The following is a 26097-nucleotide window of genomic DNA, read 5'->3' on the forward strand; positions in this document are numbered from 1 at the left end:
GCTGCCCATGGCCCACATGATCCCAGGGGACGCTTCGACCTAACTGCGCCCCTGGGATACGCAAGCACTGCGCGCTGACTGTTGGAGGAGGCCCAGGGTCGGAATCCCACGGGGGCCCAGAGCTCAATGGCCGGCGCGCTAGGTAAGTGCAGGTTGGGGGCTTGCACCCGCGGGAAGCCCCCGACCCAAATTTCTGGGCCAAGATTCATGACACCGGCCATCCGGCCCAACTGCCCCACATGAGCCTCCTCCTACCCTACTTCGGAGTAGATTGGACATGGTCTGTGGCAGAAGCGAGTTTAAAAGACTGAACTGCTTTTTCACGTTCCCTGCCTTCTTACACTCAAAAAAGTCCAATATAATTCCACAGAATATTTACCCTTACCGGATAATTTTTGGTCAGTATCAGGAATCGACAGTAATCGTCCAGGACCGAGAGAGATGAAGCATGTTCTGGTCCCATCGCTGCCTGATAACACTGCAGACTCTGCTTATAGTACCTCTCTGCTATGTCTAAAGGAAAGTACACACAACTTTTGCAATTAACAGAGATGCCAAAAATATTAATAAATGCCAAAATATTGTCAAATATAAAGCCACTAAAAACATATATTTTCCGTTGTGAATACTGTGCATCAAATAACAAGTTGCAATTATACAGCACCTTTAATGTAAAGAATGAAAGACTTGCATTTATATAGCACCTTTCACGACCTCAGGCTGTCCCAAAGTGCTTCATAGCCAATGAAGTACTTTTTGAAGTGTAGTCACTGTTGTAATGTAGGAAATGTGGCAGCCAATTTGCACACAGCAAGCTCCCACAAACAGCAATGTGATAATGACCAGATCATCTGTTTTAGTGACATTGATTGAGGGATAAATATTGGCCCCAGGACACCAGGGATAACTCCCCTGCTCTTCTTCAAAATAGTGTTGTGGGATCTTTTACGCCCACCTGAGAGAGCAGACGGGGCCTCGGTTTAATGTCTCATCCAAAAGAACGGCACCTCAGGCAGTGCAGCACTCCCTCAGCACTGCACTGGAGTGTCAGCCTGGATTTTTGTGCTCGTCTCTGGAGTGGGACTTGAAACCACAACCTTCTGACACAGAGGCAAGAGTGCTGCCCACTGAGCCACAGCTGACAGTCAGAGAAGGGAGAGGGAACTGAGGGGAGGACACCAAGGGCAAGTTGGAGAAGAGTTTGGGAAGGTAACTGAAGACATCGTCACAGAGGCAGGTTTTAAAGAGGCTTTTGAAGGTGGGTGGATGGGAGGTGGCAAAGCAGTTGGGGCTTAGGATGGAAACTCCGGGGTGAAGGGCTGTGATGGCCGAGGGTTCGGACACTGGGTGAGCAGAGGAAGGGGTGATGCACACAAGATCTGACCCCCAAGAGTGGGTACTGTCTATTTCCTGTAGTATCATTTGTTAATTTACACTTTTTTTTTCATTGGTTCACGGGGTGTGGGCATCGCTGGCAAGGCCAGCATTTATTGCCCATCCCTAATTGCCCTTGAGAAGGTGGTGGTGAGCCACCTTCTTGAACCGCTGCAGTCCGTGTGGTGAAGGTGCTCCCACAGTGCTGTTAGGGAGGGAGTTCCAGGATTTTGACCCAGCGACGATGAAGGAACAGCTGATATATTTCCAAGTCAGGATGGTGTGTGACTTGGAGGGGAACTTGGAGGTGGTGGAGTTCCCATGTGCCTGCTGCCCTTGTCCTTCTAGGTGGTAGAGGTCGCGGGATTGGGGGGGGGGGGGGGGTGCAGTCGAAGAACTTCACTACTCAGAAGAGGAACCAGGGCAAACGGCGTTCATTGCATTGTAAACTAATGCACGTTAGTGTTAAGAGAACCGCAAAGGTTCCTTTAAATCGGTAGAGTGCTTCCAGCAGCAGTCTGGTACTGCCATCGACAGCACACACGGCAGAGTGAACTCAACACCGGGGCTCGGGACACAAGAGTGAAGATCGGGGACAACAACTTGCATTTATATAGCGCCTTTAACATAGTAAAACGTCCCAAGGTGCTTCACAGGAGCACAATCAGGCACAAGAAAACCTGACACCGAGCCACATAAGGAGACGTTAGGACAGGAGATCAAAATCTTGGTCAAGAGGTCGGTTTTAAGGAGCGTCTTAAAGGAGGAGAGAGAGGTAGAGAGGTTTAGGGAGGGAATTCCAGAGCTTAGGGTCCAGGCTGCTGAAGGCACGGCCACCAATGGTGGGGTAAAGGAAGTCAGGGATTCGCAAGAGGGCAGAATTGGAGGAGCGCAGAGATCTCGACAGGTTTGTGGGGCTGGAGGAGATTACGGAGATTGGGGAGGGGACGAGGCCAGGGAGGGATTTGAACAACGAGGATGAGAATTTTAAAATCGTGGCATTCAGGAACCGGGAGTCAATGCAGGTCAGCGAGCACAGGGGGCGGGGGGGGGCTGCGGTGATGGGTGAACGGAACTTGGTGCGAGTTAGGATACGGGGGCAGCAGAATTTTGGATGAGCGTCCAAGTTTACAGAGGTGGAAGATGGGAGGACAGCCATGAGAGCATTGGAATATGGTGCAGCACACACAGAGGGGGTGGTAAGAAAAGGGGGAGTGCAGTGTTTGGGGTCTGCAATCTCTGTGTGGGAATCAGGCTCTCTTGGCGTCTGATGTAGAGGAGACTTTAAACGACTTTACCGTGATGCTCAGCCCTGCCAGTTGAAGTGTAGGCCTCAGCTAGAGCGAGGGTCAGTCGCCCCTCCTCCTCTCTAGAGGCACCGTTAGTCAGCACTGTGGAATGAGCCTGCAAAAACAACAAGAGTCCCAGCTTTATAACACAAAAGGGAGGCTGGAGCCGCCAGCTTCTCAGTGCAGCACTGCAGGGCAGGAAATAGAAACAGATCATATTAGGACACGGGAAAAATCCTACACCGTGCGTTCCAACACAAGGCCTTAAAGATTACACACAGCAACGATAGTCTGAAGCACAGAGTCTGTTTTTTTTTACATCAAGAACGAGGTTTATAAATTAAAATAAACAGTATTAAATCTGAAAATATTAAACTAATACCCGAGAATATTTTAGCCTTTATTGTTACAATGAAGAGAGCAGAAAACCGTGCATCAAATTAAGCTGGGCTGCCTAGGTAAATATATTGGCCCAGAACTTCGGGTCTCCACGGGTGAGTACACATGGGGTACTCACCCGTAGGCCCAATGGAAGTGCCGGATTCCTGCATGCACTGCGCAAGCACGGGAAACCGGCACTTCCGTTCCCCTGAAAGAAGGGGTTCAGAGTTCGAACGCGTGCGTGGGAGAGGCTGCGCGTGCGCATGGAACTTCGGTTTTTTTTGCAGGTTTTCCCGGGAGGGTAAGTCTGCAGAAGTTAGACATTTAAAAAGCAGTCGCAAGGCCTGCTTTTTACAAGGTAAGTGGTGAATTAATTATTAAAACATTTTTTCCACAGGTTTATTATTTTTAAATACTTTAAAGAAAGGTGTTTGTTTTTAGCCCCGTTAGAAAATAAAATTATTTTTTTCAAAAATGTAAATTATTGTTTAAAAAGTTATTTCATGTAATTTATAGTTTATTTAAAAAATGTGATTAAAAAACAAAATTATTTGAAGATTTAGTGATGTTTTGGGGCCCGTAGTATTTCTAAGTTTGACAGCACTTCCTGTCAAACTTATGAATGAAGCATTCCCTGCTCAGATTGGCTCCCCATGGCCCACGTGATCCCAGGGGACGCATCGAACTAACTGTGCCCCTGGGATACACAAGCACTGCGCGCCGGCAGCTGGAGCAGGCCCGGGATCGGAATTCCACGGGGGCCCACAGCTCAACGGCCGGCGCGCTAGGTAAGTGCAGGTCGGGGGCTTACACCCGCGGGAAGCCCCCGACCCGAATTTCTGGACCATTAGCAAAATACTGCGGATGCTGGAAATCTGAAATAACAGAAAATGCTGGAAATACTCAGCAGGCCAGGCAGCATCCGTGGAGAGAGAAACCGAGTCAACGTTTCAGGTCTGGGACCCTTCGTCAGAACTGGAAAAAGCTGGAGATGTAACAGATATTAAGCAGGTGCAGAGACAGGAGGGCATTGAAGGTCATCGATCTGAAACGTTAACTCTGTTTCTCTCTCTACGGATGCTGCCCTGGCCTGCTGAGTTTTTCCAGTGTTTTCTGTTGTTATTTAAGATATAGTATGTCTGCTCAGCCGACCCTATTTCCAACCCTCTCTCCCTCTCACAAAGGTGCTAACTAACCCACGCTGGAGTACAGATCTACTGCAGGCACTGGCTGTCCTTTGGAACCTTGTCATTGTGCCTTTTGTTCATAGGTGAGCCCAGAGTGAGTTCCAGCAGCTATTATCACAGCCGTGTTCAATCTCCGTCCTCGCACTTTCTCGCCAGGTGTAAGTGAATTTCGCTCAGTGTGTGTGATGTGGATATGCCTATGGGAATCGGCAGCTTCTGAAGTTCCATCTAGTGGTAGACGTGTGCGGCTGCAGGCGTGACCGGTAGCTGTGTAACAGGGAAATCCTATGGTATGTCACCGGGAGACATGTTTCATACAGACATGAGACAGACAAGCAAGTTGCCAATGCAGAGTCTGCATGTTTGATACAATTTCCCTTTCCCCTCCCTTTTCTGAAGGCACCGACTCTTGCTGGGTACAATTTCGTGGATACCGCCCTGCGGGAGGCTTTTTTCTTTATTCATTCACGGGATGTGGGCGTCGCTGGCAAGGCCAGCATTTATTGCCCATCCCTAATTGCCCCCTTGAGAAGATGGCGGTGAGCCGCCTTCTTGAACCGCTGCAGTCTGTGTGGTATACTTTATAGCGGATTTTGGTACAAATGAGTGTCTTGCTAGGCCATTTCAGAGGGCAGTTAAGAGTCAACCACATTGGTGTGGGTTTGGAGTCACATATCGGCCAGACCGGGTAAGGACAGTAGATTTCCTTCCCTAAAGGACATTAGTGAACCAGATGGGTTTTTACAACAATCCGGTAGTTTCATGGTCACCATTACTGATACTTGCTTTTTATCCCAGATTTATTTATTAACTGAATTTACATTCCCCAGCTGCCGTGGTGGGATTCTGAATTCACGTCTCAGGATCATTGGTCCAGGCCTCTCGATTACTAAGCCAGTAACATAACCACTATGCTACCGTTCCCTTCACTTGCTATTCTTCACCTGTGAGGGCATCCAAGTCAAGCCAAGGTGTACACATTCCAGCGGGAGTCACTAGATAATGATGGGGATAAGGAACCCTGGCTTATTTTTTTCTCCCCCCGTTCTCCCCGAGTCCAGGGACACTGGGGCTAATGGTATTTGCCTTAGTGCTGCCTTGCTAGATCAACTGACTCGGCACAGACTAAGGAGTGAGCCCGAGACCGTCGTATGCTGTATGGCTCAGTTCCATTAAGCTGATCAGTGTCAGCCGTGGCTCAGTGGGCCGCACCCTTGCCTCCGAGTCAGAAGGTTGTGGGTTTAAGCCCCACTCCAGAGACTTGAGCACAAAAATCCAGGCAGACACTCCCAGTGCAGTGCTGAGGGAGTGCTGCACTGTCGGAGGTGCCGTCGTTCAAATGAGACGTTAAACCGAGGCCCCGTCTGCTCTCTCAGGTGGACGAGAAAAAATCCTGTGGCACTATTCCGAAGAGGAGCAGGGGAGTTCTCCCTGGTGTCCTGGGGCCAATATTTATCCCTCAATCAACATCACTAAAACAGATGATCTGGTCATTATCACATTGCTATTTGTGGGATCCTGCTGTGCTCAAATTGGCTGTCGCGTTTTCTACATTACAACAGTGACCACACTTCAAAAAGTACTTCATTGGCTGTAAAGCGCTTTGGGACATTGTGAAAGGGGCTATAGAAATGCAAGTCTTTCTTTCTTTGATCAACTACAGATGTAGATATTTAATTCCCTCCCGCCCCTGAAACTTTGAACAATTGACATTTTGAAAGAGGGATGCTATGCTGTGCTTTTGAGACGGAAGCCAGTGCGCCCTACTCTTTATACTTTCAGTCTAGAACTCCCTCTAATTGTATTCAAACTGCTCCGGGAATGCATTCAGATGAAAAAGCTCCAAATATTCAGCTTTCAAATGGAAGTGGGTGGGTGGGGTTAATTCAGCAGATGAATAGAATGGAAATATTCATTGCAATCTACTTAAACCGAGCTTTCAGCAGCAAACAGATGACCAATCAGGCTAGGTGGGCAGAACCTCCATTCATCCGTTTGCAAGACAGATGAATGTTCCAACACATTCCCGAGGGCAGTTTGCTAATCCGACAGAGGACGTGCCAAATATTAATTTCCTCGAGTTGACTTTTATCTTGACCATATAAATGCAATTCTAAGAGCTGGCTCGGAATCGCCAGATCTTGTTTATTGAAGTGAGTGGCCAATGTTTTTTGGCGTGTCCATTTTAGGAAGAAAACTGGGTATTGGTGCTGACAATGTTTTTAAAAAAATAAATAAATCAGCAACTCTGTTTTTTTTAAAAAAAACACACAAGCAAGATCACGACCGATGCACCCTCTAAATTTTCTTGGTTGTGCGTGGCCTGTGACGTAAGAAAACTACTAGGCACTTGGTCTAAGCGTTAAACAAAGTTTTAATCAACTGTTTTTCAACATGGAGGTCTAGTTGTGTCCTTCACTAGTTCCTGTTAAAGAATGTCCTGCGCAAGCTGGGCCCGTGCCAGAGTATTTATACTCTCCCTGGACAGCGACACCAGCAGGCCGTCCAGTATTATTTCATAAGTCATTTCCACATGAATGACAAGGTTCATGTCAGCCTGTTTATTTCAATGCGCGGTACTTTTCAATTTGCTGCGCGCAGCGCTCTCGTGGTATCTTAGAGGGAACATTGATCACGACTACCAGTGGGTCTCCCGTGGCTTTGGGTCACGGAAAGTCAGCACAAAGCGATGCTGCGGTGTAGGCATGGAGCCAATGAAGTGCCATTTTGTGGTTAAAAAAAAGACCTGCGTTTATATAGCAGCACCTTTCAGGTCTTCAACACGCCACAAAGCCCTTCACATACTTTTGAAGCGTAGTCACTTTTGTAATATGTTTTTTTTTTTCGTTTATGGGATGTGGGCGTCGCTGGCAAGGCCAGCATTTATTGCCCATCCCTAGTTGCCCCTTGAGAAGGTGTTGGTGAGCTGCCTTCTTGAACCGCTGCAGTCCGTGTGGTGAAGGTGCTCCCACAGTGCTGTTAGGGAGGGAGTTCCAGGATTGTGACCCAGCGACGATGAAGGAACGGCCGATATATTTCCAAATCAGGATGGTGTGTGACTTGGAGGGGAACTTGGAGGTGGCGGTGTTCCCATTGCACCAGCTGCCCTTGTCCTTCTAAGGTGGAAGAGGTCACGGGTTTGGGAGGTGCTGCAGTGCATCTTGTAGATGGTACACACTGCAGCCACGGTACGCCAGCAGTGGAGGGAGTGAATGTTTAAGGTGGTGGAGGCTTCAAGGACACCCTCAAAGCCTCCTTGAAAAAGTGCAACATCCCCATCGACACCTGGGAATCCCTGGCCCAAGACCGCACAAAGTGGAGGAGAAGCATCCGGGAAGGCGCCGAATACCTCGAGTCTCTTCGCCGGGAGCAAGCGGAAGCCAAGCGCAAACAGCGCACGTCAACCCAAGCCCACCCACCCGTCCCTTCAACCACCGTCTGCCCCACCTGTGACAGAGACTGCAGGTCCTGCATTGGACTCATCAGTCACCTGAGAACTCAATTTTAATGTGAAAGCAAGTCATCCTCGGTTCCGAGGGACTGCCTAAGAAGGAGGATGGGGTGCCAGTCAAGCGGGCTGCTTTGTCCTGTATGGTGTCGAGCTTCTTGAGTGTTGTTGGAGCTGCACTCATCCAGGCATGTAGTAAGAATGTGCTAACTGTGTCATAGAATGGTGACACCCAAATAAGGAATGTACAACATACACAGCACATGAATAAATATTAGATGCTCGGAGGCGATGCCAAGAAGGGCCAAGAGGCTGATCTCTAGTGTTGGAAGACAGTTTATTAGATAGAATTAGAAAAAGTTGGACTTCTCAACCTTAAAAAAAAAGGGAATGAGAAGTATTAAGGTATTTAGTAAGAATTGTATTTCAATATCGCCTTTCACGACCTCAGGACGTCCCAAGGTGTTTTGCAGCTAATGAAGTACTTTTTGAAGTGTAGTCACTGTTGTAATGTAGGAAAAGCAGCAGCCAATTTGCACACAGCAAGCTCCTACAATGTGATAATGGTCAGATAATCTGTTTTAGTGATGTTGGTTAAAGGATAAATATTGGCCAGGACACTGGGGAGAACTCTCCTGCTCTTCTTCGAAATAGTGTCAAGGGATCTTTTACGTACACTTGAGACAGTTGACGGGGCCTCGGTTTAACGTCTCATCCGAAAGACGGCACCTCCGACAGGGCGGCACTCCCTCAGTCCTGCACTGGCACTTGAACCAAAAAGCCTTCTGGCTCAGAGGAGAGAGTGCTACCACTGAGCCACAACTCACCTCATCACATGATCGATTTTCACCCACAGTCCCAGTAGGAGCCACTGGATGGCAAAGAGAAGCGAGGATCCCCACTGATGTGGTGAGGATGTTCCCAATGGTGGGTGAAACTAGAACTAGGGGGCATAATCTTAGAATAAGGGGCTGCTCTTTCAAAACTGAGATGAGGAGAAACTTCTTCACTCAGAGGGTAGTAGGTCTGTGGAATTTGCTGCCCCAGAAAGCTGTGGAAGCTACATTATTAAATAAATTTAAAACAGAAATAGACAGTTTCTTAGAAGTAAAGGGAATTAGGGGTTACGGGGAGCGGGCAGGAAATTGGACATGAGTCTAGGTTCGGATCGGTCATGGCCCTGTGGGTAACGGAGCGGGCCCAGGGGCCGTGTAGCCTGGTTCTGCTCCTACTTCTTGTGTTCTAATTATGTGTTAGATTTCAGGAGATGGTTCTATTCCTGTTCCTGGCTGGGGTGGAGATCACCTTTTACAGAAGGTAAGTACTGTAGAAAATATAGGGACAGAGTGATCTCCTGGACGAATTTCGATCGCCTAGATAGGACAGAGAGGAATTTCCCAGATTTTTTCTCCCAAATTGGCCATTGGGCTTTTATCTGGTTTTTCGCCTCTCCCAGGAGATCACATGGGTTCGGGTGGATGCAGAGTGATAGTAGATTTGAGGTTAAGATCAGATCAGCCATGATCTTATTGAATGGTGGAGCAGGTTCGAGGGGCCGATTGGCCTACTCCTGCTCCTATTTCTTATGTTCTTATGATGTTTTCCCCTCTTGCCCAGTGACGCCGAGTCCAAATGCCCTATGTTACCCCCCTCAACTCTTACCTGCAGCAGGTGCTGCACGCTCACATCATGGGCACCTCTAGCTTGCTCTGCTGCTGCCAAGTCCCGATAGATGGAGACGCACTCCATGCTGTTTTCACCCTTATCGAGCTTCACCATACGAAGCACTTTTTCGTAATGCGCCACAGCCTCTTCTGACCTGGAATCCTTCATGTACAACCTGGAGAATTACAGTGAAACCCATTAAGTTGCAGTATCATTTCGGACCAGTTCCAACATGATGGGGGTCATTTTGACTGTGCAATAGCGTGAAACGGGGGATAGCGAATCGGAACTTCGATGGAAATACAAATCGGGAGAGACGTAAGCGAGCTGCCGACTCGCTATCGGTTTCAAAATATAGCGCAAAGTCAAAATTACCCCGAATGAACTCCTGTTTTTAAATTTAAATCTGCTGACTGTCAATTTCACAGGAGACTATCTCCAGTGATTTCACAGGAGACGGAGTGGGTACAGGGGACACCAATCCATCTGCCACATCGTAACGTGCCGAGCAAGTGCTGTAATAAATCCAAATTTATTCAAGTCTATTCAGAGTGAAAAATGCTCTGACTAAGGACACACAATCTTACGTTACACGGCCTCGCCCCACTCCCTATTTCCGTAACCTCCTCCAGCCCTACAACCCCGAGATCTCGGCACTCCTACAAGTCTGGCCTCTTGCCCATCCCCGATTTCCATCGCTCCACATTACAACAGTGACTACACTTCAAAAGTACTTCATTGGCTGTAAAGCGCTTTGAGACGTCCGGTGGTCGTGAAGGGCGCTGTATCTTTCTTTTACTGGCGGCCGTGCCTTCAGCTGCCTGGGCCCCGAGCTCTGGAATTCCCTCCCTAAACCTCTCCGCCTCTCTCTCCTCCTTTAAGACATTCCTTAAAACCGACCTCTTTGACCGAGCTTTTAGACACCTGTCCTAATATCTCTTATTGTGGCTCGGGGTCAAACTTTGTCTGAATACAAAATTTAGTGTGAAGCGCCTTGGGACGTTTTACTACGTTAAAGGCGCTATATAAATACAAGTTGTTGTTGTTGTTACCGACGAGGAGGGTTTGTGCCTTTACTTGGCGCCTAATTTACATCTTTCGATAATAAATATATAAACAGTACTGTGACCTTGCAATGGAAATAGGTGGCTAAACCGAATTCACTAATCTCAGGCAGAGTGACGAGAGAGTTGTTAAAATTGCCCTCGGCCTCCCTGGGCTGTGGGGGCGGAAAGGCCAGGCAGTGTTCCAGCTCCTGATTGCTGTCCAGGAGCAACGGCCAAAAAGGGCAGGTGTGTCGCGTGGACCAGCTTGGGGGAGGAGGGGGGGTGGGGTGGTAGTGCACGGTGCCCTCCACTGTTGAATAGCTCACATGTGAAGAATGCCCACTTGGAGGGGTTGCTGGCACCTGTGGAACCGGAAACCCAACAAGAATCAGCACCTTCACGTAGAGAAGGGGGTAAAAGGGAGGAGGAAAATTCAATATACCTTGCCCGTCTCCTTGTGTCCTCCCCCAAACAAGATATTTAAACATTTGCGCCGCTCAATTAAATAACAAAACCAAGTAACCAGATGCTGGTGTAACTCAACACTGACTATATCAATTGACTGCTCTTACACACCATTTTTCGTTCCGTTAGGTTTGCTGCTTTTAACACCCCCCCCCTTCCCGCGGACAATCTATCAATAATCACCATCTGCTTGGATTGATCTCTGGGATGAGAGGGTTGTCCTATGAGGAGAGATTGAGTTGATGGGGCCTAAACTCTCTGGAGTTTAGAAGAATGAGAGGTGATCTCATTGAAACATACAAGATTCTGAGGGGGATTGACAGGGTAGATGCTGAGAGGTTGTTTCCCCCTGGCTGGAGAGACTAAAACCAGGGGTCACAGTCTCAGGATAAGGGGTCAGCCATTTAGGACTGAGATGAGGAGGAATTTCTTCACTCAGAGGGTTGTGGCTCTTTGGAATTCTCTGCCCCAGCAGGGCTGTGGAGGCTGAGTCATTGAGTATATTCAAGGCCAAGATTGATAGATTTTTGGACTCTAGGGGAATCAAGCGATATGGAGATCGGGCGGGAAGGTGGAGTTGAGGTCGATGATCAGCCATGATCTTACTGAATGGCGGAGCAGGCTCGAGGGGCCGAATGGCCGACTCCTGCTCCTAATTCTTACATTGCTCTGAGGCAGGGAAAGGTTGAGTTGTTTGGACTTGGGGCAGAAACACAGCTCGAAACTGAGCAATACTGGTCAGTACAACCCAAGGTAGAGGGCTGGTCCCTGGGTTGGCAATGGATTTGCTGCTGCACAAAGGTAGTTGTAAATTAGATTTAAATATTCCCATCCTCGGTCTAAGGAGCAATATACTAACGGGATGAAGATCTGCTTTAAGTTTCTGCATATACAGCTCTAATCTGGTCAGAATAGGAGAACAAAAGAGTATCGACTTGACTTGCTATCAATTATATCTCCTTTAAACCAAATACATATGGCTAGATGCCTGCCCATTCAGTCGGTATAAAATCTAGCTCTAATTTTTCTTCACTGACTATCCTTAAACAGCTCTGCTGTTGTGGTACTCATATGGGTTAAAATGAAGTAGGACTCGTCCCAACAAAACTCCATTAACTGCGTCTCAGACTCCGGTAAATATACTGCAGGCGCTGGGTGCTGTTCCAGCTCCAACAGCTGCCGCTGGTTAATGTGATCTGTATAGAATCCTTGTACTATTCTAGAGTAAGGAAGTCTTTTGGATTTCTTAGCCGTGACTCAGTGGGTAGCACCCTCGCCTCTTGAAGTCAGAAGGTTGTGGGTTCAAGTCCCACTCCAGGGACTCAAGCACAAAAATCAAGGCCGACACTCCAGCGCAGTACTGAGGGAGCCCCGCACTGTCAGAGGTGACGTTAAACCGAGGCCCCGTCTGCTCTCTCAGGTGGACGTAAAAGATCCCACGGTACTATTTCGAAGAAAATCAGGGGAGCTCTCCCCCGGTGTCCTGGGGCCAATATTTATCCCTCAACCAACATCTTTAACACAGATTATCCGATCATTATCACATTGCTGTTTGTGGGATCTTGCCATGCGCAGATTGGCTGCCGTGTTTCCCACATTACAACTGTGACTACACTTCAAAAAGTACCTCATTGGTTGTAAAGCACTTTGGGATGTCCTGAGGTGGTGAAAGGCGCTATAGAAATGCAAGTCTTTCTTTCTTCTTTTAATGTATTTGCTCAAGGGAACTGTAAGACTTAATAACCTCTCCAAAACAGTCATTTCTATTTCTAACGTGACCTTGCTGCCTTAACTGCTTGGCCTTGCATTTCCTGTTTCCGCCATGCACTGCCTGCAATGTGTTTTCTGTGTATTTTGATAGTTATAGATTTGCGGATGCCAAAACAATTGGGGGATGCTGGAAATCTGAGGAAACACGGGGAAAATGTTCACCCACCCAGGACGCATGGGAGGAGCCGGGGGGGGGGGGGGGGGGGGTTAAATTCTTATAAATGTGAAACCCAACGCCAGCCCGCTGCAAACGCGCCCACGTCCGGTTGGAGTAACTCACTCTCGAAAGCCGGTTCGGTAATTTTAATATTTAAATGAGACTCAGATTTTAGCAACCGTGTAACGGCTACGGGCCGGGCTTCCCAGGCCTCGGGAAACCCGGCAGCTGTAGGAAGGCGGGAGCTGCCAGATCCAGCAGGTGAGTGCGTTTCCAGCACTGCTCGTGGGCCAAGAGGAGCTGGAGTGCTTCCACCCACCCCCACGCCCGCCCAAGCAAACCAGCCGCGATCTCCAGACCCCTCACCCCCCCCCCCCCCCCCCCCAGTGATCTCTCCCTCCCTCCCATCTCTCCGATCCCCAGATGCGGACTTGTACAGATGATCAGACTGGGCAAGGACGGCAGGTTTCCTTCCCTAAAAAGGACATTAAATGAACCAGCTGGGTTTTTCCCCAACAATCTGACAGCCTTCACGGTCACTCAAAAAACAGTAATAAAAAGACTAGGCCCCAGTACCGGGAGTATAAGAAACCGCTTGTTCAACACGAGAGATATTTATACTTTCTTTCCCTCCTCCATCCCTCGCCAACTTTCCCTTTCAATAAATAATGAATCTCCAGCGAGTGGAACGGAGGAAACTAAACGCTGGTGTTAGTAGCGACGGTTTCTCCTGTGGGGGTGTGGTACACTCAGCGGAGAAATGCAGTGAATGAAGCTTTTGTTTCTTTTATTCGCAGTAAAAGTCACTGGCTAATGAACAGCTCGACACTGAATGACCTCATCCTTTCCCTGTACTCATAACTAGAGAAATAATTTTTTTTTCTCTCTAATTTACAATCCCCTTTGAGAAGGGTGCTACAAATCTTCTAACTCCGGGCCAGCTCAAGTTAACTCTCTGGCGACTACGTGGCTTGACGTCACAGATTATTTATTAAATTTACACACAAGACCTCAAGCCAGGGCAAAATCTGGGGCAATACGGTTTGTACTCCGTCCCCCCCCCCCTCGAGATGGGGAGGGGGGGAAAAAGGAAATCAGAAAGCGATCCCATTCCTGATCCCACATTGCTGATTGTGGGAGCTTGCTGTGCGCAAACTGGCTGCCGTGTTTCCTACATTACAACAGTGACCGCACTTCAAAAAGTACTCACTTGCTGTGAAGTGCTTTGGGACATCCTGAGGTCGTGAAAGGTGCTGTATAAATACACAATTGGGTCGATTGGGCTTGTATTCGCTAGAGTTTAGAAGAATGAGAGGGGATCTCATTGAAGCTTATAAAATTCTAACAGGACTAGACAGACTAGATGCAGGAAGGATGTTCCCGATGGCGGGGGAGTCCAGAACCAGGGGTCACAGTCTAAGGATAAGGGGTAAGCTATTTAGGACTGAGATGAGGAGGAATTTCTTCACCCAGAGAGTGGTGAACCTGTGGAATTCTCTACCACAGAAGGCAGTTGAGGCCAATTCATTAAATATATTCAAGAAGCAGTTAGATATATTTCTTAAGGCTAAAGGGATCAAGGGATATGGGGAGAAAGCAGGGACAGGGTACTGAATTTGGATGATCAGCCATGATCTCATTAAATGGAAGAACAGGCGCGAGGGGCCGAATGGCCTACTCCTGCTCCTATCTTCTATGTTTCTTTCTTTCTAGAGTGCAGAATAACCCTTCCCTCAATCATCCCATGCCCCACTACTTCTGCACTGCATGCCCAACCCATGCCCTCACACCCCGTGACCCCACTCACCAAAGGTCTCATACTTCAGCACCCGCTGAGTAGACCTGCATCTACATACAGCCTTCCTCCAGACCACCCCAAGACCATACAACCCCTTTCTCATTGTTCCTACCCCGCTGATCTTCCCCCACAATACACCCACTCCCTAATGCTCCCAGACCCAACCACTACTACCTCCGTGTGATCGCATCCCAACATCACCCTCCTGCCATATCCCAGAATCTCCCTCCCACCATTTCCATACTCCCAATACACCATTCCCAGACTTAGGAACTCCCTCCTCCTGCCAGATCCAAGAATCCCCCTCAGCAATACTCCAAGAACCCTTCACTCCTCCCACACACCACTACTCCCTCCCTACGGATCTCCCTCCAACACTACAAAACCACAATGCTTCTACCCTCTGCAGCAAGTCCGTTGTGCTGAGGGGGGGGGGGGGGTGCAAACACAATGGCTTCAATCACCCCAATGTTTGAACTGGGGAAAAAAACAAGGCAATTATGATGAACCTGTATAAAACACTGGTTCGGCCTGAACTGGAGTATTGTGTCCAATTCTGGGCACCGCACTTTAGGAAGGATGTGAAGGCCTTAGAGGGGGGGCAGAAAAGATTTACGAGAATGATTCCTGGGATGAGGGACCTCAGTTACGTGGATAGACTGGAGAAGCTGGGGTTGCTCTCCTTAGAGCAGAGAAAGTTGAGAGGAGATTTGATAGAGGTGTTCAAAATCATGAGGGGTCTAGACAAAGCAGATAGAGAAACTGTTCCCATTGGCGGAAGGAACCGATGACCCAGATTTAAGGTGATTGCAGAAGAACCAAAGGCGACAGAGGAAAAACTTTTTACGCAGCGAGTGGTTAGGATCTGGAATGCACTGCCCGAGAGGGTGGTGGAGGCAGATTTAATCGTGGCTTTCAAAAGGGAATTTGATGAGTACCTGAAGGAAAATTTTTTTGCATGGCTACAGGAAAGGCGGGAGTGGACTAGTTGAAGTGTTCTTGCAGCGAGCCGGCACGGGGCTCGGCGGGGTGAATGGCTTCCTTCTGTGCTGTAACCATTCTATGAAAGCAGGGTTTCATCTGAGAAACCATGGGCAATGGCATGGGAGAGCTGCTATAACATCCTATTTAGACAACATCGCTAATGTAAACTCTTCTTCAAAAAGTCCTGCAGCATGGAACAGGTTAAGAAAAAATTCTTCAGTTATCAAGAGCCTGACATTCTTATTAAACAGACCACCAAACGACTTCACTATCGTTTACTGGCTGCTTTATCTACTTTTACTTATTTTTTTTTGGCGGGCTCCATTTCCACTACCACATAATAAAGGAATTTGCCGTACGTCAGTTCTTCAAGAAGAGGGCATGGTGGAGGTTGCTGAAAAAACTCACACCACTGTGTACAAGCCAACTTTGTGCTTGACCTACATACAGCAGTCAAACTCTTTGAAGATATATGGCTGCAGTTTTTTTCCTCTACATTTTCTTAAGAAGGCGAGGACCAACTTTTAGTGGCCTGATAGACTGGATTAATGCAATCTCCGGTGTGTGGGGAGTTAGCAGATCTTATCAGGGCAGCAGTAGGCCGATGTAGCAGAGCCTAGTCTCCAATCAACTTGGATCCCCTTGCCATTGGACCAAGACCATGCTCTGTCAAGCCCGTGTGGTAGCTGGTGTGCAACGGCCACCTCACGTTAAAAGAATTCACACACAGGTATCCTCCACCCTTTAAAATGAAGTTCGGGACCTGGAACGTCAGGACCCTCATGGACAACCCCAATAGTGACAGACCGGAACGCCGTACTGCTATCGTTGGAGAAGCATCCGGGAAGGCGCCGAACACCTCGAGTCTCTTCGCCGGGAGCAAGCGGAAGCCAAGCACAAACAGCGGAAGGAGCACACATCAACCCAAGCAACCCACCCACCCGCCCCTTCAACCACCGTCTGCCCCACCTGTGACAGAGACTGTAGGTCCCGCACTGGACTCAGTCACCTGCGAACTCATTTTTAGTGTGGAAGCAAGTCATCCTCGGTTCCGAGGGACTACTTGAGAGAGAAGAGAGAACATAAGCACATAGGAAAAAGGAGCAGGAATAAGCCACTTGGCCCCTCAAGCCTGTTCCGCCATTCAATAAGATCATGGCTGATCTTGAGCTCAAAGCCACTTCCCCGCCCGCTCCCCATAACCCTTCACTCCCTTATCTTGCAAAAATCTGTCTATCGCCACCTTAAATGTATTTAATGACCCAGCCTCCACGGCTCTCTGGGGCAGAGAATTCCACAGATTTACGACCCTCTGAGAGAAGAAATTCCTCCTCATCTCAGTTCTAAAAGGGCGACCCTTTATTCTGAAACTATGCCCCCGAGTTCTAGATTTCCCCACGAGGGGAAACATCCTTTCTGCATCTACCCTGTCGAGCCCCCTCAGTATCTTATATGTTTCAATAAGATCACCTCTCATTCTTCTAAATTCCAATGAGTATAGGCCCAGCCTGCTCAACCTTTCCTCATAAGTCAACCCCGTCATCTCTGGAATTAACCTCGTGAATCGTCTCTGAACTGCCTCCAATGCAAGTATATCCTTCCTTAATTAAGGAGACCAAAACTGTACGCAGTACTCCAGGTGTGGTCTCACCAATACCCTGTACAGTTGTAGCAGGACTTCCCTGTTTTTATACTCCAATCCCCTTGAAATAGAGAGAAGATCAGGGCAGCAGTAGGGTTGGTGTAACTGGCCTCAGTTAGAGAGGGAGGAAGTGTGTCTGAAAGTCAATAGAAATGAAAAATCAGGAGAGATGGAAAACGGGCTGCCGATTCACTATCGCCCAAAGTCAAAATGACCCCCCCAGTGCGACAGAACGAACTTGCATTTATACAGCGTCTTTCACGACCTCAGGACGTCCCAAAGTGCTCGACAGCCAATGAAGTACTTTTGAAGTGTAGTCACTGTTGTAATGTAGGAAACAATGTGTGAAGGACTTTGAGATGGCTCAATGGAAAAGGTGCTAAATCATTTTTTTTTTAAATTCGTTCCTGGGATGTCACTGGCAAAGTTAGCATTTATTGTCCATCCCTAATTGCCCTTGAAAAGGTGGTGGTGAGCCGCCGCCTTGAACCGCTGCAGTCCGTGTGGTGAAGGTGCTCCCACAGCGCTGTTGGGGAGGGAGTTTTAAGGATTTTGACCCAGCGACTATGAAAGAACGGCCGATATATTTCCAAGTCAGGATGGTGTGTGACTTGGAGGTGAAAATGGAGGTGGTGGTGTTCCCATGCGCCTGCTGCCCTTGTCCTTCTAGGTGGAAGAGGTTGCGGGTTTGGAAGGTGCTGTCGAAGAAGCCTTGGCGAGTTGCTGCAATGCATCTTGTAGATGATACACACTGCAGCCACGGTGCGCCGGTGGTGGAGGGAGTGAATGTTTAAGGTGGGGAATGGGGTGCCAGTATTATTTATTTAAGAATTCTCATTGGTACTGTAGTTTGTACAGAACTAGTTCAAGTAACTGGTGAAATTCTTTGTTCCTTGACTCCTGAACAGAAACATTGCACAGTGTTAGTTTCTCATTACCTCTGTGGGTGAAAGCATCTATTTAAGTTGTGTGACACTACACATCTTCCAAAATAACGTCAAATAACGCGCTAAATATGTGCCACCTGATCTTGCACGACGGTTAGTTCGCCAGCTCTCCCTATGCCTCACACTCGGGGTCGGAGGGCAAGGGAAACTTCAGCCACAGTTGTCTATTTGAGATCGGATGCATTTGAACTATTGTTGGTGAAACCTTAGAGGTGAAAACTCACTGCCGCCTGCCACCAGCATTCTAACGTTACACTTTACAGTAAATGCAATTTCCACATGGAGAAATGTTTGCAGCCCTGGTTGCTAGGAAACCCAAACATGGCATGCGCTTACATGTCTTCTGGGATGGATGCCCAGTGCGCAGGAGTTAGACACAGCTCCCTCTGGCTGCGTGCTAAGAGAATAAACCTTTTTTTTTGCACCATTTGCAATCTGGAAGCGAGGAATTCTGGTTTAAACACCACAGAAAAGTGGAGCGCTACTTTGAGATAAACCTCGAAAGTAGGAGATAGGCTCAAACTGACAAAAGGCAGGAAGATCATGTCCACGCAAAGAATGGTCAACACACGGAATGACTTCTGGGTGGGTTAGTGCAGACTTTGAGCAGTGAGTCAGAGGCTATGCTGTTTAGTGAGAATGGGAGCGCTATGGCATGCAATGCACTACAGGAAACTCTTTATTATCCGGCACCCACGGGACCGGCGTGGTGCCGGTTTATCAACAAGTCCGGATTACAGAGAGGTATAGTTTAAAAGGTACGAGAGCTCCATACACAGCAACAAATCCAGGCTTCCCTGTTGCTTAGCAACATGTGCAGGAACTCCAGCCACAGACCAAGCGTCCCTGTTGCTTAGCAACAAGTGCACGAACCCCAGTTACACAGCCACAGATCCAGGAACTGCCACTAATATGAAGTAAAACTTACCTGAACCTACTCTGGAATTTTGCCGGTTAACAGAGATTTCCGGTTATTTAGGTGCCGGTTAAAAGAGTTTATTATCAGGCCTACTCAATTACAATGACTCAATGGGGGAAATTGCGTTATTAGTGGCTTCCTGGGATTTCTGACAGTATTTGGGAGGTTAATTTCCACGAGTTCTCATTGTCTCAGGGTGCTGAGGCCAACTTGTAGCACCCGGTACCTCTACCCCGCACGTACAATCAGGTAACTCGAGCACAGACTAGGAATCTAACCCAAGACCTTCTGGTTTCCTTGGCTCAGTTACACAGAGTTTACTGACAGCCACCAAGGGAGTTCTTCTAAAATGTTTGATATGTGCACGTTAAACTTAGCTCCTTGTATTGGCACCGCTAGAAGGGCCCACTTCATATAATAGAATCACAGAATCATACAGCCCAGAAGGAGGCCATTCGGCCCATCGAGCCTGTGCCAGCTCTTTGAAAGAGCAATCCAATTGGTCCCACTCCCTGGCTCTTTCCCCGCAGCCCTGCAAAGTTTTACTTTTCAAGTATATATTGATAGAGGCGTTTAAAATCATGAAGGGTTTGGACAGAGTAAATAGAGAGAAACTGATTCCAGTGGCTGAAGGGCCGATAACCAGAGGGCACAGATTTAAGGCGATTGGCAAAAGAACCAGAGGCGACATGAGGAAAAACTTTTTTACGCAGTGAGGGGGTTAGGATTTGGAATGATGGGGTGGTGGAAACAGATTCAATAGTAGCCTTCAATAGGGAATTAGAATCATAGAATGGTTACAGTACGGAAGGAGGTCATTCGGCCCGTCGAGCCTGTGCCGACTCTCAGCTAGCCCCACTCCCCTTGCCCTTTCCCCGTAGAAATGGATAAATATTTGAAGGAGAAAAAAATTGCAGGGGCTATGGGTAAAGCGCGGGGGAGTGGGACTAACTGGATTGCTCTTCGACAGAGCCAGCGCAGACTCGATGGGCCGAATGGCCTCCTTCTGTGCTGTACTATTCTATGATTCTATATCAAATTCTCTTTCGGAACCTGCTCCCACCGCCCTTTCAGGCAGTGTATTCCAGATCATAACAACTCGCTGCGTAAAAAAAATTCTCCTCAACTCCCCTCTGGGTCTTTTGCCAATTGTCTTCAATCTGTGTCCTCCGGTTACCGACCCTCCTGCCACTGGAAGCAGTTTCTCCCTATCTACTCTATCAAAACCCCTCATAACTTTGAGCATTTCTATTAAATCTCCCCTTAAACTTCTCCTGACAACATTTTAAATGAGGTTATATCATTAAAATATACAACTTGACGCATTTTAGCGTTAAACTGTGACCCCGCCTCCTCTTTGCTACTTTAAAAATAACTTTTATTTTCATGACATTTACTGAGTCCCTCCCTTGTGCAGAAAGCAGGACTAAAATTAAAGCAAAGTTGTTGTGATGAAGACAACACGCGGGACCAACCAAGTTGGGGCTGGGTGAACACCAATCTATCACGACGTCTTATGTTTATGGCGATATCGGTTACTGTATCTAATATCCCAACACCAATTCTGAAGGTCACTCACTGTTCGGTTGTTCTTGAATCCAACTGAACAAAGTTGCTGAATCAGGAATGAAAAAGTTTGTTTGTTAGGTTTGTAGAAAAACCCTCTTAAATATTTTTTTTCCTCCCCAATTTCCCCTCTACCTCTCCTGAAGGCGTTGACTTTAGTTGGTTCACTGTCCCAAGAGTGGCAACAGCCCAAGCAGCTGCAAGGGAGCCAGGACAGCGAGGGCGGCAGACTGTGCGACTTAGGAGGGCACCACAGCCCAGCCTTGGTCTGTGCGGAGTCAGGTGGCCTCAGTCGAGACAGCAGTTGTCGGTCGCTAAAATTAGCCCCAACGCCCACAGGCCTGGGTTCCCGCTCCTGCTCCTGCTCCAGCTCCAATCCACATGGGTGTACACTGATCAGTAGGCACGGTAGCGTAGTGGTTATGTTACTGGGCCAGTAACCCAGAGAACGAGAGTTCAAATCCCACCATGGGCAGTTTGAGAATTTGAATTCAGTTTCAAAGAATAAGAAATCTAGAAATAAACAGAGGTCGGATTGTCGTAAAAACCCAACTACAGGAAACTTTCTTTTATCCGGCACGGACGGGACCGACGTGGTGCCAGTTCATCAAAAATTCCGGATAACCGAACGCTGTAGTAAAAGATAGGGAGAGCTGACAGCTCCGTATAAAAGCAACAAACCCTGTTGCTTAGCAACAGGTTCAAAACAATGGCCACAAGTTCCAAGCGTCTCTGTAGCTTAGCAACAGCTGCAGCCACACCCTTGCACAGCAACACATGGAAAAAGGCAAGTAATAAAAGTTACCTGAACCTACTCCTGAATTTTGCCGGTTAACTGAGATTTCCGGTTATTTAGGGGCCGGTTAATCGAAAGTTTCCTGTAATGTCCTTTTGGGGAGGAAACCTGCTGTCCTTACCTGGTCCGGCCTATACGTGACTCCAGTCCCACCCCCACGTTCCAAATTAACCTAGCAATTCACTCAGTTGTATTAGCGATGCCCACATCCTGAGAATGAATAATAAAAACTAAAGGTGCATCAAGACCAATTGTAGCACTCCGGCCCCCTATCCCAGCTGAATTCAGCTCACCCAGCACAGACTGGCCATCACTTTTGTGATCTGTAGGGTTTAGTACTACACAGTAGTGTCTTTACTAAACTTCAACTAAAAAAAACCCAGAATACCTGGTCATTATCACATTGCTGTTTGTGGGAGCTTGCGGTGCGTAAATTAGCTGCCGCGTTTCCTACATTACAACAGTGACCACACTTCAAAAGTACTTAATTGGCTGTAAAGCGATTTGAGACATCCTGAGGTCGTGAAAGGCGCTATAGAAATGCAAGTCTTTCTTTTTTTTACCCAAAAGCTCATTAGGAGAGCTCCTTTCGGATGAGACGTTAAACCGAGGCCCCGTCTGCTCTCTCAGGTGGACGTAAAAGATCCCACGGCACTATTTCGAAGAGGAGCAGGGGAGTTATCCCCAGTGTCCTGGGACAATATTTGTCCCTCAGTCAATATAACAAAAACTGATGATCTGGTCACCATCACATTGCTGTATGTGGGAGCTTGCTGTGCGCAAATTGGCTGCCGCGTTTCCCACATTACAACAGTGACTACACTCCAAAAAAGTAATACATTGGCTGTAAAGCGCTTTGAGACGTCTGGTGGTCATGAAAGGCTTAGTTCAAAGATATCCCTTTATTGCGACTTGAGCATCACAATCCTTTTAGAACGTGGCTGGCCTATGAAACAGATATTTGAATGCGTTTCATTTTACAAAAATGTCTACATTAAGCCACATTAACAAAGGGGTTTCCAAATGTTACTGTTTACCTTCCCAGGGACAAAGTTATTTTGGCGTCCGCTTGTCTGATCTCTTCTTGTGCCACTCCCTCGGCCTGTCCAAGCTCATCTGCAACCTTCTCCGACTTAAGCAAACTCTGCTCGGCCTCCTTCAGGGTGAGCAGAGTTAAGGAAAAGCAATCTGCGTGCAGGGAGGCACATCTCCGTTTAAGAACATAAGAAATAGAAGTGGGCCATAGGGTCCCCTCGAGTCATTCTCTCTCGGCTATGCACTAATAATTGTGTAAAGGGAAAGTTGTTGGAAGGGTGTGGAGTTGTTGAAAGACTGATTGTTCACCCGCAAAAAAAAAAAGCCTTGCATTTATTGCCACCCGATCCCCCATATCCCTCGGTGTCCAAAAGTGTAACTTGGGACAAATCCTTACTTCTACAATAACTGTCCAAAAACGTAGTGGGCTTGAGTCTCACACTAGCACGGGAGTGCATAATCCAATAGCATTGTCAGAAGGGAGGGTACTGGGATTGGGCTTTAAAAGCTAGAGGTCCCATCTGCCTTTTCCACTGGTTTGACGCTGCTGCCGGGACCTGCTGCGAGGGGTTAGGATTTGAAGATGGCCGCCCTCCAGTTGGGAGTCCAAGCAATCTGCTGCTCGAGGTCTCGCCATTACTTGAAGGAGGAATATGTCTTTGAACTAAAAAATAAGAGAATGCCCGTTTTCCTCTGTAGTAAACAGTCGACTAACAAAATTGGAGGAATGTGCGGCTTCGGAATGTGCGATTCTTAAGGATTCAATATTGTTAGGGTGAGAAAAATGGGTATTCTCTGGTATTTTTTGTTGAGGCGTTTCGGCAGTTTAAATGAATTAAAGTGTCAGCCGTGGCTCAGTGGGCAGGACTCTGGCCTCGGGGTCAGAAGGTTGTAGGTTCACAGTCCCACTCCAGAGACTTGAGCGCAAAATCTTGGCTGACACTCCCAGTGCCAGTACGTTAAACCGCAGGTGGGCGCAAAAGATCCCGCGGCACTTCTCTTGGGAGGATGCATTTAAGGGGAGGCTAGACAAGCGTTTGAGGGAGAAAGGAACAGCGGGTTATGCTGATAGAGTCAGATGAGGGAAAATGGGAGGAGGCTCGAGTGGAGCATAACCGCCATGGCATGGACTGGTTGGGCCGAATGGCCTGTTTCTGTGCCATACATCCTATATAATCCTATAAGAACATAGGAACATAAGAAGTAGGAGCAGGAGTAGGCCATACGGCCCCTCGGGCCTGCTCCGCCATTCAATAGGATCATGGCTGATCCGAACCTAGACTCACGTCCACTTCCCTGCCCGCTCCCCGTATTCCCTTATCAGTTAGGAAACTGTCTATCTCCGTTTTAAATTTATGTTCTCCTGGTGTCCTAACCAATAATTATCCTCGGCCAAATCATTGAAACAGATAAACTTTTGTCTCATTGCGGTTTGTGGGAGCTTGCTGTGCGCAGACTGGCTGCTGCGTTTCCCTATGTTACAACAGTGACTACACTTCAAAAGTACTTCATTGGCTGTTAAGCTCTTAAGGGACGCCCGGAAGTCAAGAGTGGCCCTATATAAATGCTCAGGTGAAGGGGAATTGAGAAAAGGAGCACAGGTGGCAATTCCATTTGTTTCGATGGAACGGACCAACAGTACACACTGGGCAAAATGCAAGGCACCAATTTCAAACGCAGGACCCTCAAGCTGTGACGTAGCATCGGCTAAGTTTTCGCCAATACCGAGGCTGCTTCTCTCAAATCCTAGCCGTATACTGTATCTCTGCGAAGTGTAATCAGCATCGTAAAAGGATATTTCTGAAGTCCCGTCAGTGCTTTGCCCAGCGTGAGGAACATGGCAATCAAACATCTGAGGATATCTTTCCTCTCCTCCTCAGATGCTGGATGTTGAGTGTTGGCGTACATGATCTCTTTGGCCTTTTCACAGTGTTGCTTCGCTTGCAGAGCCTGTCCTGTGGGAGCAGTGCTGCAGGTGAGAGAATGATAGGAGCAACCGTTGCTCCTTAGTGCAGTTTATTACTGCTGCCGCATTACTTTTAATACTTGTTGGTTAATCACAGAAATTTACACCACAGGAGGAGGCCACTCGGCCCATCGTGTCCGTGCCGGCCGACAAAGAGCTTGTGGTAAACCACTTTTATCGTTCACTATAGTTACTCTATAGTTATCACTGTTGTATTGTTATCACTGTTCTCACTGTTGTATCACTATACGAGGTCGCCTCTTGTCGCGCTGTTATACCTGGGCTGACCACCTCCGACTCCGCCCATGGCTCCACCTACCTGCCCAGGTATAAAGGTAGTCGACTGGCTGGTATTCCTCCTTGTTGGACCCGATCACCCACGAGGGTGGGCTCTGTTATTTAGTCAATAAAAACCTTTAGTTACGTTCCTAACTCGTCGCTTTTTATTGGACGAATTGATAGGTATATCAGAGCTCTCCAGCCTAATCCCACTTCCCAGCACTTGGTCCGTAGCCCTGTAGGTTACGGCACTTCGAGTGCATATCCAAGTACTTTTTAAATGTGATGAGGGTTTCTGCCTCTACCACCCTTTCAGGCAGTGAGTTCCAGACCCCCACCACCCTCTGGGTGAAGAAAGTTCTCCTCAACTCCCCTCTAATCCTTCTACCAATTACTTTAAATCTCTGCCCCCTGGTTATTGACCACTCTGCTAAGGGAAATAGGTTCTTCCTATCCACTCTACCTAGGCCCCTCATAATTTTATACACCTCAGTTAAATCTCTCCTCGGTCTCCTCTGTTCCAAAGAAAACAACCCCAGCCTGTCCGACCTTTCCTCATAGCTAAAATTCTCCAGTCCTGGCAACATCCTGGTAAATCTCCTCTGCACTCCTCTCCAATGCGATCACATCCTTCCTGTAATGTGGTGACCAGAACTGTACGCAGTACTCTAGCTGCGGCCTAACCTAGTGTTTTATACAGTTCAAGCAGAACCTCCCTGCTCTTATAGATACATATAGATACATAGAAGATAGGAGCAGGAGTAGGCCATTCGGCCCTTCGTGCCTGCTCCGCCATTTAATGAGATCATGGCTGATCCTTTAATTCAGTATCCCGTCCCCGCCTTCTCTCCGTAACCCTTAACCCCTTTTGCCCGTAGAAATATATCTAATTCCCTCTTAAATATATTTAATGAGCTGGCGTACACTGCCCTCTGTGGCAATGAGTTCCACAGGTTCACCACTCTCTGAGTGAAGAAATTCCCCCTCATCTCTGTCCTAAATGGTTTAGCCCTTATCCTTAAATTATGTCCTCTAGTTCTGTTCTCACCCGACATATATTCTATGTCTCGGCTAATAAAGGAAAGTATTCCGTACGCCTTCTTCACCACCTTATCTACCTGTCCTGCTACCTTCAGGGATCTGTGGACATGTTGTTCCGTAACATTTTAAAATAGCTAACCTTTCATTATTTTACATTCCACCCCCCGCCCCATTCTTCTCCCTTCCTCCTCACCTGCTGGGGTACAGATCCAAATATGGCAGCAGCCCAAGCTTTCATTCTTCCTGCACAAAACTAGGCAGTGAGTATCTAGCAGGCTATTCAACCGTGCTGAGCATCACAACAGAGCCCAACCTTGTAGACCGCACGCACATTGTTGGGAA

The 26097-nt window shown here is 47.8% G+C and overlaps 1 protein-coding gene across 2 annotated transcripts in view; it reads right to left on the reverse strand.

The window, feature by feature from the left end:
* ttc23 (tetratricopeptide repeat domain 23) overlaps nt 1–26097 on the reverse strand; it is a 53369-nt gene that overhangs the window by 17970 nt on the left and 9302 nt on the right. For both annotated transcript variants that reach the window (XM_085972358.1, XM_085972359.1), the window contains exons 4-8: nt 24268–24424; nt 22472–22597; nt 9342–9519; nt 2673–2778; nt 386–513 (exon numbers count right to left, since the gene is read on the reverse strand). In XM_085972358.1, coding sequence (XP_085828484.1) covers nt 386–513; nt 2673–2778; nt 9342–9519; nt 22472–22597; nt 24268–24424 — 695 coding nt within the window. The remainder of the gene's footprint in view (nt 1–385; nt 514–2672; nt 2779–9341; nt 9520–22471; nt 22598–24267; nt 24425–26097) is intronic.

This window comes from Somniosus microcephalus, chromosome 32 (genome assembly GCF_052327205.1).
Source record: "Somniosus microcephalus isolate GS21.2 chromosome 32, FLI_Smic_1.0, whole genome shotgun sequence".
Classification (NCBI taxonomy): Eukaryota; Metazoa; Chordata; class Chondrichthyes; order Squaliformes; family Somniosidae; genus Somniosus; species Somniosus microcephalus.